Source organism: Fistularia commersonii, chromosome 4 (genome assembly GCF_037954325.1).
Source record: "Fistularia commersonii isolate RoL2024-O1a breed Wild chromosome 4, RoL_Fcom_v1.0, whole genome shotgun sequence".
Taxonomy (NCBI): Eukaryota; Metazoa; Chordata; class Actinopteri; order Syngnathiformes; family Fistulariidae; genus Fistularia; species Fistularia commersonii.
The window spans coordinates 3755054-3772924 of record NC_141287.1 but is presented as its reverse complement, the minus strand read 5'-3'; the positions used below and the strand labels follow the sequence as shown (position 1 = coordinate 3772924).

General features: G+C 46.6%; 1 protein-coding gene across 1 annotated transcript; it reads right to left on the bottom strand.

The window, feature by feature from the left end:
- Positions 1-5236: 5236 nt before the first annotated feature.
- LOC147234420 (ras-related protein Ral-B) lies at positions 5237-17666 on the bottom strand. The gene is made up of 5 exons (XM_086144761.1): positions 17558-17666; positions 8853-9055; positions 7592-7800; positions 6161-6338; positions 5237-6085 (listed from the first exon to the last, which is right to left on the bottom strand). Exons 2-5 carry the CDS (start codon positions 8964-8966, stop codon positions 5963-5965), a joined length of 624 nt encoding a protein of 207 aa, XP_086000887.1. The 5' UTR covers positions 8967-9055; positions 17558-17666; the 3' UTR covers positions 5237-5962.
- Positions 17667-17871: the final 205 nt, after the last annotated feature.

The window sequence follows — 17871 nt, the reverse complement described above, 5'->3', positions numbered from 1 at the left end:
TTAAAAGCGGTAATTAAGAGCGGTTTAAGGCTGAAACTCCTTTTATGAGCGGTCAACCTTGAGGATTTTCTTTCTCCTTGTGCAGAAGGAGGCACATTGTGCTCCGTTAGCGGCTTGATGTTCTGTCTTTGAGCTGATGGCCCTGCCGCTGCCACCAGATAAGTAAGTATTTCACATTTTCCTTGAATGTTTCTCGTTTGAATATAGGGAATTTTTAAATTCAAACTCCTTCTTCTTATCTTCTCATTTTTCTTTCTTCTATCTGTCCTATTTTGTATTTTGTTTTATTCTCTCTTTCTTTTGAAAATGTTGCAAGAAACGTCTGCTAGCGCCGTGCTAACGGCTCGTCGTAACGCCCTCTTGTGGCGCGCAGAGATACGACGTGTTGACGTCTGAGGTCATCATTTGGTGGCTGCAGAACAGATCTTGGTGGAAATTACAAAAACGATACATTACTTTGTCATGTATTTAATATATTTTATATTTTCCTGACTATTGGGCGCACCTGAATATAAGCCGCACTGGCTAAAAATATCACTGTATGCCTATTTGTACATAGACATACATACCGGTAATGTCCACGAATACGTACTGGAAATGCTTTTATTTATTATTCATCTTTTTCATCAGCCGTGTTCCAGGCACCGTTCCGAAAAAAGACCCTTCATCCATTTTCTATCCCATCATTGAAGTCGACTTCTTCCGTGTCGCAAATGAACGGCCTCGGAATGCCGCGGTTATTTCATCGGTCCGATGTGACGAAGCTAAACGTTGTGGCGGCGTGAAGCTCGTCAAATCTTTAAATTAGCTGCATCGTTGTTTAAGCCGCAGTGGTTGTGTGCATGTGTGTGTGTATATACATCCATAAATATATGTATATATATATACATACATATGTATGTGTGTATATAAATACACAAACTCGAGGAGTTTGGCTGCAGTTTGAGGTTCCAACTTGTTAACTAGATAAACAACTTCTGGACAACAGGTCGGTATTCTCAGTACTATAAGACACAATACTATAATGCTGAAATAAACAATTCTATTATACACAGTACTACAATACACACGAATGTAATAGACATCAACATAATACACATAATTGACAGTTCTATAATTCACACTATCATAACATGAAATGCTATAACACAAAGTGCAGATACAAATTAATAGCATGTGTATACAGTGTATCCACAGTAAGTACGGTGTGTATATATATATATATATATGTATATATATACATTATAAATCCTCTATATACACAGTGCACTCATCTTGATACATGCCATGTATCTTGAAAGTCTCCGTGTTCCCCAAACCTCAGGTCCCGCCAGAGGTCGCGGTGAAAAGTACCAGATATTCGGCGTTACCGACGGGACTATTTGTGCACAAGGTCGGGCCTTCGCCGCCGTCCGGGTCGGAACGAGGGTCCGCCGCCGGAGCCGGAGCCCGGAGAGAAGCAACACTGCCACCCAGGGGCCGGGCGGGGGAGCCGTCCTCCTCGGAGACGCCCGCCCGCCAATAGGAGTTATTCCTCCCGCTCCGCATTTATCTTTCGGCCTGAGAACAATTCCGCCGAGTCCGTTTCCCTCTCTGTGTAATGAAGGGCCGTGATGGCGTTTTATCACTTGAGCGTCCTCGTCCCCAACATTAGCTGCAATCTAATGAGGGTTACTGGGAGGACGGGGCCCCTCGCCGCCGCCGCCGCCGCCGCCGCGTGATGAAGGGCCGGGGAGTCCGCCGCTGACACAGCGCCGGTCATTAGCCGGGCTCACTCTGCCCTTTCATATATTTCTAAATAAGTGCCGTCCTGCGGGTTTAACGGACCACCTAATCTGACTACTTAGCTGCGCGGCACCGTGTGTGTGTGTGTGTGTGTGTGTGTGTGTGTGTGTGTGTGTGTGTGTAATCCAGAGCTGTGCGTCTCTGCCTGACAGGTGGAGCTGCTGCCTCGAACCCGGGGCCCCGCGGGTCCAGCCGCGGCCTGGATCTGGGTGTTTATGCAGAAAATGTAGGACGGCAACGGCTCAATAAACACACACACACACACACACACACACACACACACACACACACACACACACACACACACACACACACACACACACACACACACACACACACACACACACACACACACACCCGGGTTGCAGTTTGCTCTGCAGAGAAGCAAGGAGCTCCTGATGGACCCCGGGGCTCAGCTGTGTCCACGCTAAGAACAAATGAAGTGAGTGGGAAAGGAAAGGAAAGGAAAGGAAAGGAAAGGAGTTTTGAAAGTTCCAGTGAGAGGTGCTGAATTTTAGATAGAAGGCACTTTCTCTATATATTTGCATTTATATGAATTTATAGAGAAACAAAAAAATATAGAGAGAAATTTGAGATATATAAATGCATACAGTCAGTACTATGGGGAGAAGAAGTATTTACAAGTGGGAAAAACATGTATTTGTATGGATTTGTATACATGTGTGTATATATGTACATATATACATACATGCATACACATACATGAACATGCATGTATATACATACATATAAATGCATACATATATACATAATACATACATACAATGATACATATATAAATACATCCCCACATACATATATACATACCAACACATACGTACATACATTTACACTCACATGCATACATAAATACACCCAACTACATCTGTACATAATACATGCATACATACATACATATATATATATGTGCATATTCACACACACACATACATACATAAATATATATATATATATATATATATATGTGCATATTCACACACACATACATACATACATACATACATATATATATATATATATATATATATATATATATATATATATATATATATATGTGCCTATTCATTCACACACACACACACACACACACACTCACACACATACATACACACCTACAGTGGCCAGGTCCTGGAGTTGTCTTGCTGCTTGAGAAGATGCTTCTTATGGAGCAACTCTTCAGTTTCCCCGGCAACCGGACCCGGTGTGGTTGTCCTGTCCCCTCTGCAGGAAAGCATCCTAAGGAAGGATGTTTCCACCTCTATGCCTCAGGTTGGAATGGCGTTCTTGGGGTCGGACTCGTCCTTCTTCTTCCTCCAAACGCGGCGAGTGGATTTAGTTCAAAAAGCTGTATTTTCCTCAGACCACATGACCTTCTTCCAATCCTCCTCTGGATCATCCAGATGGTCCGTGACAAACTTCAGACAGGCCTGGACACATGCTGGCTTGAGCAGGGGGACCTTGCCAGTGCTGCCAGATTTTTCTTCTTTAATTCTTCAAAAATCAGACAATGTGATTTTCTGGATTTTTTTTTCCTCAGTCTGTCTCTGACAGGCCTTTATCATCTTTTTAAGTGGAAGAACTCACACAATTGGTGGCTGACTAAATATGGATGTATTTTGGTGTTTCACGATGAAATAAGGATATCTCTGTATGTTTGTGTGCATGTATATATGTATGCGTGTCAGTATGTATGTCCTCTTCTTTCGGCTTTTCCCTTCAGGGGTCGCCACAGCAAATCAACCTTCTCCATCTAACCCTATTCTCTGTACCCTCCTCTCTCTAGATTTTCCTCGACCAGTTGTCTGATGTCACTGCAGATCACAATGTCATCCGCAAACATCATGGTCCATGGAGATTCCTGTCTAACCTCATCTGTCAGCCTGTCCATCACCATTGCGAACAAGAAGGGGGTCAGAGCTGATCCCTGATGGAGTCCCGCCTCCACCTTGAACTTCTCTGTTACCCCTACAGCACACCGTACCACTGTCTCACAGCAAGCATACATGTCCTGCACCAGTCTAACATACTTCTCTGCCACTCCAGACTTCCTCATACAATACCAGAGCTCCTCTCTTGGCACCCTGTCATATGCTTTTTCTAGGTCTACAAAAACACAATGCAACTCCCTCTGGTCTTCTCTGTACTTTTCTATTAGCATTCTCAACGCAAATACTGCATCTGCAGTTCTCTTTCTAAGCATGAGGCCAGACTGCTGTTCACAAATGCTAACTTCTGCTCTTAGTCGAGTTTCCACCACTCGGTCCCATAACTTCATTGTATGGCTCATCCACTTTATCCCTCTATAGTTGCCACAATTCTGCACATCCCCTTTATTCTTAAAAACAGGCACCATCACACTTTGTCTCCGTTCTTCAGGCATCGTCTCACCAAGATCCTGTAGAATAATCTAGTCAGAATGTATGTATATATGTGTCTGTATTTCTTTGTACGTATGTATGTACATGTATTCATGCAAATATTTATGTGTATGCATGTATGTATGTGTATAATTGCATGTATGGATGTTTGTATGTATGTAGGTAGGTATTTATGTATTTCTTTGTACGTATTTGTATCCATGCACATGTGTATGTGTATTATGTATGATTGCATGTATGTGTTTATATACGGTATGTACAGTATGGATGGATGTATGCATGTATTATGTATTTGTATGTATGTATACGTATGCATGTCTGTATGTATGTATGTCTGTGTATGCATGTATTTGTTTGTATGTACTGTATGTGTATATGTACTTGTATCCATGTATATATGTGTGTATCTGCGTATTTGTTTGTATGTATGCATGTGTATGGTGGAAACCTGCTGGGTTTCAACTGCACCACTGGGAGGGCGGTGCCGTCCTACGGCATCTTTGGAGATTAAAATGACCTCCGTGAAACCTGAAGAGAACATGAGGTTTTGTGGGTGGGAAGCAGTGACACATGTGAAAGCACAAAACTGTAAAAGAGAAACCAGATTGTGGTAAATCCACCCAATCATTCTGTTTTTAAATTCACCATGTATGACTTAGATGCAGTGCTATCTAAGGCCAGAGGAGGCTCTGTTGCACCTCAACCACAGACGAGTGCAAGAAGGACCTGCTGTAAAGAGGTGAACCAAAAAAGACAAAATAATTAAAATCATGGATGTAACCCTGACAATTTTAACATGTATTTCTTAATTGGATCTAATTGTTTTGAGACGTAGAATTAAGACCAATTCCTTGCCCTCGAGCATTTTTTTCAAAAAAGTACCTCCGGTCAGATGTGTCAGACTTCCTGCTAATTATCTTGAAAATTATTTTGAAATAACCTCGAAATAAACAAAGATTCCTCGGTCCTGGGTTTTTCCTCATCTTTCCCTCGATGGGGAGATGCTTCCCTCCTCCATTGGAGGGCGCCCTGGAGAGAGAAAAACAACTGCGTACAAAAAAAAAAAGAGCATTTATTCAGCAAAAAGTGTTGGTGACGGAGAGTCGGAGCAAATGAGGGAAGTTACAGAGAATGTAAGTCATGGCAGCACTTCTGGAAAGGACAGTTAAGACATCTGAGCCCTGGGGACTCCAACTCCACGAGGATACTTCTCTGATCGCACATCTTCTTTTGATAAATTTCATCTATTTTTTTATTCATTGGCACAAAATTCACCCCCGCCCCCATGTAGTGCATTTTCTTAAGACCGCGGCACAGAGACGTTATCAGCGGAGTTTGGACGAGTGGTTACCGTTTCGGTTCCGCGTCACAGGAAACACGGCGAGGAACCGCTCGGCCGCCGCTGAGGGACTTCTGGAAAGCGGGAAAAGCCCGACCGCGCCGCCGCCGCCACCACGGCTTGAGATCGGAGGTGAAGATCCGGACGAGTCTGGACTGAGGCGGACGGCGGCGCCGGAGGTCTTTGCAGGAGAACGCCGGCGCCGGTCCGGGGGGAATAAGAGCACTGTTGACATCCCGCCACTCTGGAGCGAGTCTAAGGCAGTGGGCCATAATACCACATCTCCACAGGCTGGTGGTGGAGCGCCGCGCGTTGCCCGGCATCTTCTACTTACCTGGCTCATCCAAAAAAGAAAAAAAATGCAAAACATGGCTGAGATCCATCGAGACACTAAAACTACCACGGGCTACTTAGAAAAGGATGGCTGTGTTGGAGGCAGTCAAAGTAAACAGCATCTCTCTCTGAAGCTCTTCTTGCTCTTCTTGTTCTTCCCTTTCCCGTTCTTGCCCTTGTTTTCTGAGATCTTCTTCCCTCGGATGTCACGCATCAGGTCGAAGAACACCTGCGGAGCACAGAGGAGTCCTTTAGGAGAGACCGCCGCAACTTCGGGAGAACCTTCACGGCGGCGGAGATGCACCTTGTCCACGTTGGCCCTGGTTTTGGCCGAGGTCTCCACATACTGGACGCACCATTCCTCGGCCTTCCCGCGGGCCTCCTCCACCGACACCTGCCGACGCTCCTCCAGGTCCGACTTGTTTCCGACCAGCAGGAGCGGGATCTTGTCCTCCTCGGCCTTCACCCTCAGGATCTGCTCCCTGTCGGAGGAGAGAGCGGCGTCAAAGCCTGCCGGGTCCCGACTGACCGACGAGGATTTGGAAAACTCGCCGGGACGAGGTCACGTATGATATCCATGGCGGAGCAGGAAGTATTCTGGTTTTCAAGAAGCACCTTTTCTTCTTGGCCGGACTCTAAAGTCACATCTGCATACTTTGTAAACTCAAGACTCTGGAAGCTTCAATTTTGAATTTCAGTGTCATCCAATCCAGTTATGTTGTCTATTCTGACGAGCTAAGACCCAATTTTGAGCCTGCATCGTCTGTTGCCGTTTCCTGGTTCATGTCTGGATGGTTCCATATCAGTCATGAACTGAAAATAAAGCGGTCAAGCAGATGAACTAACAACATAACTTGATCTTTACGCTGGGAGGAGAAAGGCGAATTGAATGTATAGCTATTTTTTTTTTTTGGTCATAACATTTCATTTCATCCAAGACAGTGGTGAGACCAGCGATGATGTTTGGACTGGAAACTGTTCCAATGACCAAAAGACGGCAGGCAGAACTAGAGGTTGCAGAGATGAAGATGTTGAGGTTCTCTTTGGGAGTGACCAGGATGGAGAGGATCAGGAATGAGTCTATCAGAGGAACAGCACATGTTAGATGTTTTGGAGAGAAGGTCAGAGAAGCCAGACTGAGATGGTTGGGTCATGGACAGAGGAGGGATAGAGAATATATTGGTAGACGGATGCTGGAATTGGAGCTGCCAGGCAAGAGGTCTGGAGGAAGACCAAAGAGAAGATTTATGGACGTCGTGAGAGAAGATATGAAGGTAGTTGATGTGAGAGAGGAGGATCCAGAGAATAGGGTTAGATGGAGAAAGTGGACTCGCTGTGGCGACACCTGAAGGGAAAAGCCCAAAGGAGAAGAAGAATCTGTCACAGGGGTGCAGGACATGTATGACCGAGACAAAGTGATGATTGAGATGTTCTGGACATGAACAAAGGAGTGTTCATGTCCAAACCATGGTGAAGATCTGGGTAGGAGGTTGCTGAAGGTGAAGCTGCCAGGCATGAGGTCTCGAGGAAGACCAAAGAGAAGATTTATGGACGTAGTGAGAGAGGATATGAAGGTAGTTGGTGTGAGAGAGGAGGATCCAGAGAATAGGGTTAGATGGAGAAGGTGGATTCGCTGTGGGGACACCTGAAGGGAAAAGCCGAAAGAAGAAGAAGATTTAATTTCATCCCCATAAAGCCTGTAATATATAAAGGACCGGAGTTTTCTGAACGGCACCTGAACTCGGCGGTGGCGGCGAAGGACTCGCTCTCGGTGATGGAGAAGACCAGCAGGAAGCCCTCCCCGCTGCGGAAGTAGTTGTCCCGGATGGCGGCGTAGTCCTCCTGGCCCGCCGTGTCCAGGATGTCGATCTGGACCTCCTCCCCGTCCAGGACCACTTTCTTCCGGTAGCTGTCAGCTTTGGTGGGCTCGTAGTCCTCCACAAACTGGGGACGGGAACGTGCCGTCATTTGGGGGGTCGTCATTTGTCACACCGCCGCAAGGCCAGCCGTGATTGGTTAGTCCAGGGGTCGGCAACCCACGCGGCTCTTCCATCTTTACACTGCGGCTCCGAGTGGCTTGGGAAAATAAATTCTAAATATTTAATTGAAGTGTATTTCATTTGTGTTAATTCCTTTTTTTTAACTTTTAGTTCTAAGTTGGAAGATTATTGTGATCTTGAAATATTACATAAAATCATATTTATTATTTTTCGCCGCTCAAAATAACGTCACACTGGCGGAAGCCGGTAAAGTCCCGATGTGCAGATGCTGTGCGCAGAAGTTCAGGAGCAGAAGTCCCATAAACCAGGCGAAATAAATATTTAGGAAGATATTTTGCAAATATTTATGTTTTTTTGTTTACTGACACAGTGATTTTTTTCCCTATTTATATTCAAAATTCAGTTCAAGGCTCCACTACACTCTCTGAAAGTCCAAAGCTCAAAATGAGTTCATTACATAAATAAGATTTAATTTTCTCCGTAATACTTTGTGAATTTCAGAAGCAACACACGACACACTTGTTTATACAAAGTGTAAAGGTAATAAAAAGCAATATATACAGCGGTACCTTTATTTTACACGTCAAAAAGTAATTGCGGCTGCCGGTGTTTTCTTTCCCGAGGAAACCGGGTCCAAACGGCTCTTTGGGTGTTACGGGTTGCCGACCCCTGGCTTAGATGGTCGTCATGGTTTTAACAAGGCGGGAAAAACAAAATAAAATCCATTCCAAATAGCCGCTGGTGACCTTTGGCCGGTTCTGTTCTACTACAAGGCAGCAGTAGAAGAATATGAGGATTCAGCGTCCGCAGCATGAACCTGATGAAGCTGGTTCTCATGAACTGCAAACAGGTGAATATTCTCAGCGCTCACCTGGCATTAGGAGGCTCCAGTGATCTACCAATGCTAACGACCCGGTTATGCATGTAAAGCTACCTACATGCCGCGAGGACACGCCAGGGCGCAGAGCAGAACCTCCACCTTCCATCCAAACTCACCTCGTCGTACATGAACTGCAGGGTGAGGGCCGACTTCCCCACGCCCCCGCTGCCCACCATGATCACCTTGTGCAGGGCCAGGGAGCTCTGGTTCTTGCTTTTACCGGTCGCCATGGCTGGGTTCTCCTTTCTCCTCGTGCACGTCGACACTCATACACACACTCGCTCCTCTGTGCGCACACACACATATAAACACACACAGCCTGTGGACGACAGGGAAGACATCTCCGTCAGAGCGTAGGAAACCTCCGAGCAGCTTCCGGTGCAGAAGCGTCCAGAGGGCCCGCGGCCGACCCGTCAATCCTACAACCGCGTAAAGTCGGCCATAAAGTGGCTCGTTACACAGGACGGGATGTTATAAAGCCATCGTTCGGCGCTCGGAGGAAGCATTGAGGAATGCGTGAGGAGACAGAGTGTCTTACAGGAACTCTGACCCGACGACAGGGGAGGTAGAAGTCCAACGAAGATGGACGGGATGTTTTTGGTGAAGAAGAACACGTCATCGGGCCCTTAAGTTCCGGATGAACCCCGCAACACCCGCGGCCCCGGGAGCAGACGACGACCCGGCGGTCCGGTCCGAGTGCAAACTCATCCATTTGGCGTGTTTCTGGAAACTAACAGCGTGGGAGTGCATTCCAAGGACGATGGAATGTATCTGCTCACTGCCTTACAGCTAATTCTACATCCACTGTCACACTTCCTGTAGAAACCACCTCTGGAAGTAGAGAAGACACAACCTAAAAGTATTTAACTACAATGCAGGACTCTGGCGTTAGCTGCCTTGTTTCCATCCACACATCTTGCAGAGGGGGGGTTTCCATTACCAGACAAGCCGCTCCCAGGCTGGGCTTTGCTGCCAAATCTGCTGATATCATGGAATAGCTAGCATTCCTGTTGGAGTAGCGTTGGACAACGCAGAGCGATTTCACCCTCTGAGACTCTGGGGTTAGATGATGATGGAGAAAAAGGAAAAACTGTTGCTATCAAGACGACCCCCTGTGTGTGAGGCACACCGTGGAAAGCCATCACACACACATCCACTACCAGCCAGAGTGACACATGGCGTCTTATCACGCACACCTACCACATCATCTGGATGTGATGAGGTGTGTGTGTGTGCAGCAGACACAAACTCCTTAGCTCCACAGATCTAACAACAGACAAAGCAGAAACAGACTTCCGTCCTCCTCCTGGGATGTTATGCTGTAATAAAAACTGAACTTCTTCACAGGGTCACAATAATGAGGCATGACGGAGAGGTGCTGCACCAGGCCGTCCGATGCTATTTCACTTTTGCCGTTTTCTCTTTCCATTACAAATGCTCGCAAAAACAGTTCCCTCAGGCTTGTACCCCAGCAGAGAGGGAAGTTGAGGACGGGGCCGTTCTTACTCTCAGAAGAGCTACAATCATTACATTACATTTGGCAGAGGCTTTTATCCAAAGCGACTTACAATAGAGGACATAAGGACTGCAAATACACTTGCAAAGTCAAGATGCACAGGAAATATACAGAACAGTAAGCTGGGGTTAGTGAGTTTTTTTTTTTGTTTTTTTTCTTGACAAAGACATACACAAACGTACACACACACTGCATAGCCTAACTTGCTGCCTAACCTGATCTGGGGCATCAGCGCAGTAAAAAGTCCTGAAAGAGAACAGTTTTCACCGGTTTCTTGAAGGTTGAGAGAGATGATGCTGGTCTTGTTGCTTCCGGAAGTTTGTTCCACCACTGAGGTAGTAGAACTGAGAACAGTTTTGCCTGAGATCGCTTAGAGCGAGCAGAAGGTGCTGCTGGTAGGTTTGTATCAGAGGAACATAAGGTCTTATCATTTGGTTCAGATATGCTGGACCTGTTCCTGAGGTGGTTTTGAAGGCCAGGGTCAGGACCTTGTGCTTGATCCTGGCAGCTACTGGATGAACAGAGGTGTAACATGAGCCCTTCTGGGTTGAGTGAATACCAACCGTGCTGCAGCATTCTGGACCATCTGCAGCGGTTTTATTGCACGAGCAGGTCGTCCAGCGAGGAGGGCATTGCAGTAGTCCAGGCGGGAGATGAACATGGCCTGAACCAATAGCTGTGCCGACTGTTGGGTCAGGTAGGGTCTGATTTTCTGAATCAGAAGAAGGCGACGGCACAGATATGGGCCGCAGAGGATCTCCATGCTGGGGGACGACAGAGATTTGTCTGCTTTTTGTGTCCTAAAGAGTTAATAAAGGGTAAGATTTCAGACAAAATACTTCTTCTTTCTGCCTGGCTTCTGCTAACTGAAACAAAGGCCACGCTCTGCGCCAAAACACTCTTGTCACTGTGGTTCGGAAAAACACAATATCCTGTTTTATCGCCATGAAGCCCATTTACCAGGGTGAAAAATCATATTTAAGTAAAACTGACGATACAATCGCATTTAACATTGCTTATCAGGCTGCCAGGTTTCTGAAAAAACTCCATTCTAATTAACACAGCTGAGCAGCAAGCTGCATCACCGTGCAGAGACAAAGACGGGCGTGAACACTCACAAACACACACACACACACACACACACAGCCGTGGAGCTGAGGATGTGGCATCATGTGTCCATTTTCCCGGCCTGACCTTTGCCCTTCCTGCCTTTGTTATCAGAAAGCAGGCCAGCGACATAGTTCACAAGAAGGACCCACACACACACACACACACACACACACACACACACACACACACACACACACACACACACACACACACACACACACACACACACACACACACACACACACTTGGGGTGGGGATGCGAGCACACAGCAAACTTCTGAGAACCATGTGATATCCAGCATTTATGATTGGGGGGTCACCAGTTCAATTATTTACACACAACCCACTTCCCTGGGCGCATTCAGCCATGGATCTCCGGCGATGACAGTGTGTTCACTCGGCGCATCGGAGTTGTGTGTGTGTGTGTGTGTGGTAAATAAATTGAAAGGCAGAAAAAAGAATGTCCAGCACAACAAAAGTGCTTAGTGTGGACTTTCCAAAGGAAGTTTAAAAAAACATATTGGGAAAGGGCTCCTCCCAGTTTTCCAGCAGCAGCAGTGAAGCACGGGGCTCTGGTGGAGGCCAACTGCAGAGCAGGATTAATATTTAGGCCTGACCCAGATTTGGGAAAGGAATCTGCTGGTCCTTCTTCAGGGGGTGGGGGTGGAAGAGACGGGGAGACCGGGAGGCCACAATGGAGCAGAGCTCTTGAAATATAGATGACGCCACAGCAGTGAGGACCACGAGGGTTTATCTCTGCTCCCCTGGAGGACCGAGCGGAGCCCCGTCTCTCACCGGGGTTCGGCTGAGCAGAGACGACAGCGGCAGAAGAGGTTCCCCAAAGCAGCTCCGCCGGATGTCCATGGTAATAATCAAATGCAGATAACCCTAACCTAACCCTGACCCAGGATCCATGGAGGCGCCCATCACGGGGAGGACGCCGCGGACCATCGGCCATGGAGGATCTGCATCACGACAGACCATTTGAAACCCCTCCATCCCGTCTGGCTGAATGCACGGGATGGCGTGCACACTCACTGTGCGTTCAGCCTCCATCCCACGCCCACTCCATGGTTTAAGACAGGGGTCAGGAACTTATGGCTCTTCTGGTGATGCCGTTTGGCTCCCAGACAATTTTCAGTTGAAAAAGAAAAAAATCAGTTTGGAACTGATTTTAAGACACGTGTGATATTTCTTCATCATGATTTTAGGGTTAGATGGAGAAAGTTGATTGGCTGTGGCAACGAAAGCCGAAAGAAGATTTCTTCATAATACTGTGTCATTTGAAAGTAAACAGAAATTAGTTTTGAAGAGAAATTTCACGGGTCACCCGTCGGTCGGGTCGGGAACCGTCGGCTTCCGAGCGCGTCCGGGTCGTTGTAAAGATGAAGAAATTAATTTTATCAAATAGACAACTACTTTATCCGCATCAACCCTCGTATCGGAAAAGATGGCGACAAAGAAAAAAAAAAAAGAGGATGATTACCGTGCAGACGGAGGAATTTGCATTTGGATCTGCGGTTTGTCTAATATGCTATGATAAAATTGCATGGATGAAACGGTCAAATATAAAGCGGCACGTCCAGCAAATCCACGCAGCACCAGAGGTCGCATTAAAAGTAAGACGTATTTCATTTTTTGTGCGTTAAAAACACTATATGGCTCTGGATGACATATATCAGGTAATATTTGGCTTCTGTGGCTCTCCCAGTCAGAAAGGTTCCCGACCCCTGGTTTAAGACCAACCGCATTCTTGTGTTTGATGGCCGTTGACTGCAAACCGCTGTGGATGGCACGGCTCAGGAACTTTGTTGGCCACCACAGGTGAACCTGCCGTGTAAACACAACACAAATATGTTAGGCTATGTTAGCTGCTCTTTGAGATACATGTGGAAGGTGTTATTACCAGAGTGTTTAGCGGGGAAAGGCCACCATCGCTGCACTCACTAAGTGAACGGCTTCTACACGCCTTACTGTGGGGAACCAGGTGAATAAGCCGTGTCCTCGGAAGTCACTACAGTTACAGGTGTAAAAACAAAAGGCCGTCTGCACTGCAATGAGCATCTAAACACCAATACGTCTGTAAAGCTCCACATTTACTGCGTTTCGAACCATCCATCGCAGAACTGTGCAGCGAGGATATGATGCTGGGAAAGGACTCCAGGATGCATACTAACCACCCCGGGCTGAACAGCGTGCACAGAGGAGCCATTGAAAAGAGCTGGGCAGCAGGAGATGGAATCCTCTCCGGCATCACAAAGTGGGACACTTTTGAAAAGACATCCCTTCCTGTCCTCCCGCTTCTTTATTCCAAACTGCTCCCATTAGTTTTCCGGGCGACAGCGAAGCGCCATTGCACCGCCACAATCCTCTTCATATTCATTCTAATAAATATTTGTTGTCTGAAGATCACATTCAAGTACGTGAAGAAAAGCTGCTTCAGAGGGGTGGAGAGCCTCCACCCCCCCCCACACACACAGACACACTCATTTATTTGCTCCTACTTAACACCTGGCATGAAACCCATCAGGATCTTTAAACTTCAGCTAAACTCAAGAAGCTGCAAATAGTAACAGAGCCCCGCAGAGGAGGGAAAAAGGGTAAATAATATAATATATATCTCAGATGAGTCATAGGGCACTGAGGTCACAAATCCATATCTGTAATGTCCTTACTCCTGAACCAATTCATTAAACCTCACACAGCACATGATCTCGGTTTGTTTATGTCCTCGGTGCAAATCTTTATGTGCTGGAGTGATGAATGGCTGCCCAGCGCGCCCATGAAAATCTCAAATTAGACGTAAAGGCAAAGCAAAAACCAGGACAATTGCATCGGTCCTGCATTCTGTAGCTCTGCCAGTGCATCCCAGCACATCCCCAGACAGCCACGGCCTTCTTAGACCGGGCTCTCTGCGCACGTTGTAGCCTCGCTGGAATGGCAATGCTCACGAGTTGCTGAGAAAGTCTGACTACATGTCATTCCACATTTGCTGATTAGGGCACTCTGAGGCAACAACACACCGACAAGACAGAACACAGCTACTTTGGCTGTTTGAGACGTTAAACACAGAGCCGCCTCCGAGGGTGCTGACGTTCTCGGGCCTGGGATTAGTGACAAGCTGCATGTGTTGCGAAAGAGGAAAAAAAAACATGAGCTGATGTGTCTCGTTTTGTTGCACCGACAAAAACTCTTACACTCCCTGACATGGGAGCGAAAGAGTGTGTACGTTCACACCACACAGGAGACCTTTCTGCGGTGACCACTTGGTTCTGAGGATGAGGATTATTAAGAATAAGAATCAGAACAACTTTATTTATCCCGAAGGAAATTGTCATAATAAATAATAGTAGGAAATATTATCATTATTATGATTGTTAATATGATTGTGAGGGATTAGAGCACACGTGACCTGTAGGATGTGATGTTGATTGCAACGTCTACTCATATACACCGCTCAAAAAAATAAAGGGAACACTTAAAAAACACATCCTAGATCTAAATGAATGAAATATTCTTATGAAATACTTTGCTCTTTACACAGTTGAATGTGCTGACAACAAAATCACACCAAAATGATCCATGGAAATCAATTGTATCAACCCATGGAGGTCTGGATTAGGAATCACACTCCAAATTAAAGTGTAAAAACAAACTCCAGGCTGATCCAACTTTGATGTAATGTCCTTAAAACAAGTCCAAATGAATCTGTGTTGCTTCCTGAGTGGACACTATGATTTCACACAAGTGGGATTGACTTGGAAGCACATTGTGTTGTTCAAGTGTTCCCTTTATTTTTTTGAGCAGTATATATACATATATACATAGAGAGAGAGATATATGACAAAAATGTTGCTTAAAAATGAGATGTACAGCTGGAGTTCTCCTGCCACTGTTTGCAAGGGGCCCTTCAGTCAATTTTTGGCTTACTTGTGGGAAAAAAAGCACTGTCTCAATAGAGCGTCAAATGGCAAAACACTGAAACGATAAAATGATGCTGAGGTAGCGGCATCGCATTGCTGATTCCTGCAAATACCATTTCCTGCTTTGCCATGTTTGTATCCAGGATGACAAGCAAACATTTGAAACGCTTTCTTTTTTTAAAATGAAGCGAATCGTGACCGTGATGAGACGGAGGCTCTCTTCACCGCCGGATGAAGAGAAGTGGTCACTGCCTGTGCCAACTTCCAACCAAATGGAAGAAATGCTAATCAGACCAATCTCAGCCTTACCAACCAACGCTCGAGACCTTTTTAAAAAGGTCCATAATAGGTTCATAAATCTGCAGCCGTCCAAAGAAAGCCGGAGTGAATGTTTACCGAGCTGTGTTGTTCAGCCGCTCCCGGTCGAACGTTGCTTTTCTCCAAGACGGCTGGGGACGACAGCATGTGGCGGAATAAAGGGATCGAAATCAGACTCTCCTGTAAATGTCGTCTCTTCACCTTGTAGGAAACGCCTTTTACGGTCTTTCCTGTGAAAACCGACGACAGACTCATCGGTCATGTGAACTGGCAATTATATGTGAGTAAGGTGATGAGTCTGCAGCCAGGGTGAGCAAACACCGGGACAAAGATCATGTGTAAAGACACTCCTCACTCCGGTGTTTCTGCAACGCTGCAGCTGTTTTGCTCGTTTTAACAGTCCCAGATGATAAACTCCATGAAAGCATAAGCACATCTTAACATTTTAGCATTTTAGTCATGATTTATCGCTAAAGCTACACTGACCTCTCAACGGGAGCGTTGCCTGTTTCTCCCCACAATGTTTTGACAAGCACTAGGGTGATGAATCGAACACAAACAAAACTAAAATGTGGTAAATGTAATCTCGGCAGTGAAGGCACTGGATTTTAGAACATCTGTCCTTTCACAACTAGCACTGGTTGATCGGGCTGAGGGATACAATTCAAAACGCTGGCAAACCAAAACAACAAACTGTAAAGTAATTATTCTCCCACCCAAACCGGAATGTCATGAAATCAGGGCCGTTCCTCGCCGAACTGACTACACACCCAGTGATAAACAATTTGTAACCGGCCCGACATAAGTACCGGTAACTTTGTCCCTCTTCTGACCAGTTATTGCAGCTTAATTCCACGTTATCTGTCTGAAGACAGAGAAAAGGCTTTTGAAACAACGCACTTCTGACACTGAAGTTACATCCCAAGCTGAAGTAGCAGAGGAAAGAGACAAACAGGCTGTGTGGGTCTCAGTCAGGACGAACCGCCGCCGGCCTCCGACTCGACTCCCTGGCCCTCCGGGCTCTTTCTCCAAGTATCATTGCCATTTGATTCGTGACTCCAAAACTAGAAACGCCCAACATACCTGGAGCAAGAAATGAGCAGCTCCACTGTACCTTCAACAACCAAAAGCTAAAAGCCCTCACAGACCTAAGAAGGCTGTCATACACTGATACAAGCAGGGGATTCGACCCTGGTTCCACCGTCCGGAGGTGGCCAAGGAACCCTGGGTGAGTAATCTCCTCCAGGAGGAGACCTCTCTGCACAAACATCTCCTCCAGGAGGAGACCTCTCTGCACAAACATCTCCTCCAGGAGGAGACCTCTCTGCACAAACATCTCCTCCAGGAGGAGACCTCTCTGCACAAACATCTCCTCCAGGAGGAGACATCTCTGCACAAACATCTCCTCCAGGAGGAGACCTCTCTGCACAAACATCTCCTCCAGGAGGAGACATCTCTGCACAAACATCTCCTCCAGGAGGAGACCTCTCTGCAGTGAGGCTTCTCCTCCAGGAGGACACCTTACAGCTGTTGCATGGAAGAAAACTAAGAAGGACGCTGATCGATTAGCCATCGACAGCTGCTACTAACAACCCGTGTTCCAAAGGCTAGCTAAAGTTACACGAATACACACACCAACTAATTACTAGACTTACTAACTACTAGTCAGGGCGTAACATACAGTTTATATTAAAGTTGACCCACCGTGGTAACTTGTTAGCGAACACTATTACGAGTGATTCTATTACCTTGCGGAGCGGTACACCGACCGGCCGGCGGTCCGAGAGTCAACCCGGGATTCGCTCTCTATTCCGGCGTACCGTTAACCGGAGAGCCACCCGGTTACGCCCCTCCGACGGGTCCAACACCGCCAGCGCGACCTCATACCCGGTATACGCATCGACAAACAGAATAAAAGAAAAACACCCGTTCCACAATAAGTGCCGCTTCTTACCGAGCCTGGACGTGTCGGTGCCCGGGGATGCTATCTGGGTGACCGCATCGGGACCCTCCGGGCGCGTTGGTCCTCCGCCGAAACAAAAGCCCCACCTTCCGGAAGTAGCCGCTCTGACGACCGGCTCAAGCCGGATGTGACTAAGGATGTCGTCATCGCTGATGGCTAGCTTCTTCTTCTTCTAATTGATTGTAGAGTGTCTTTACCGCCACCTATCGCACAGGAGGAGGTACTGCACCTCTATTTAAACTCGCTATTTCCCCACGGAGGGGATTTCCACGGCCGCTTGTTCATCCACCCTGGAGAGTTGCCGT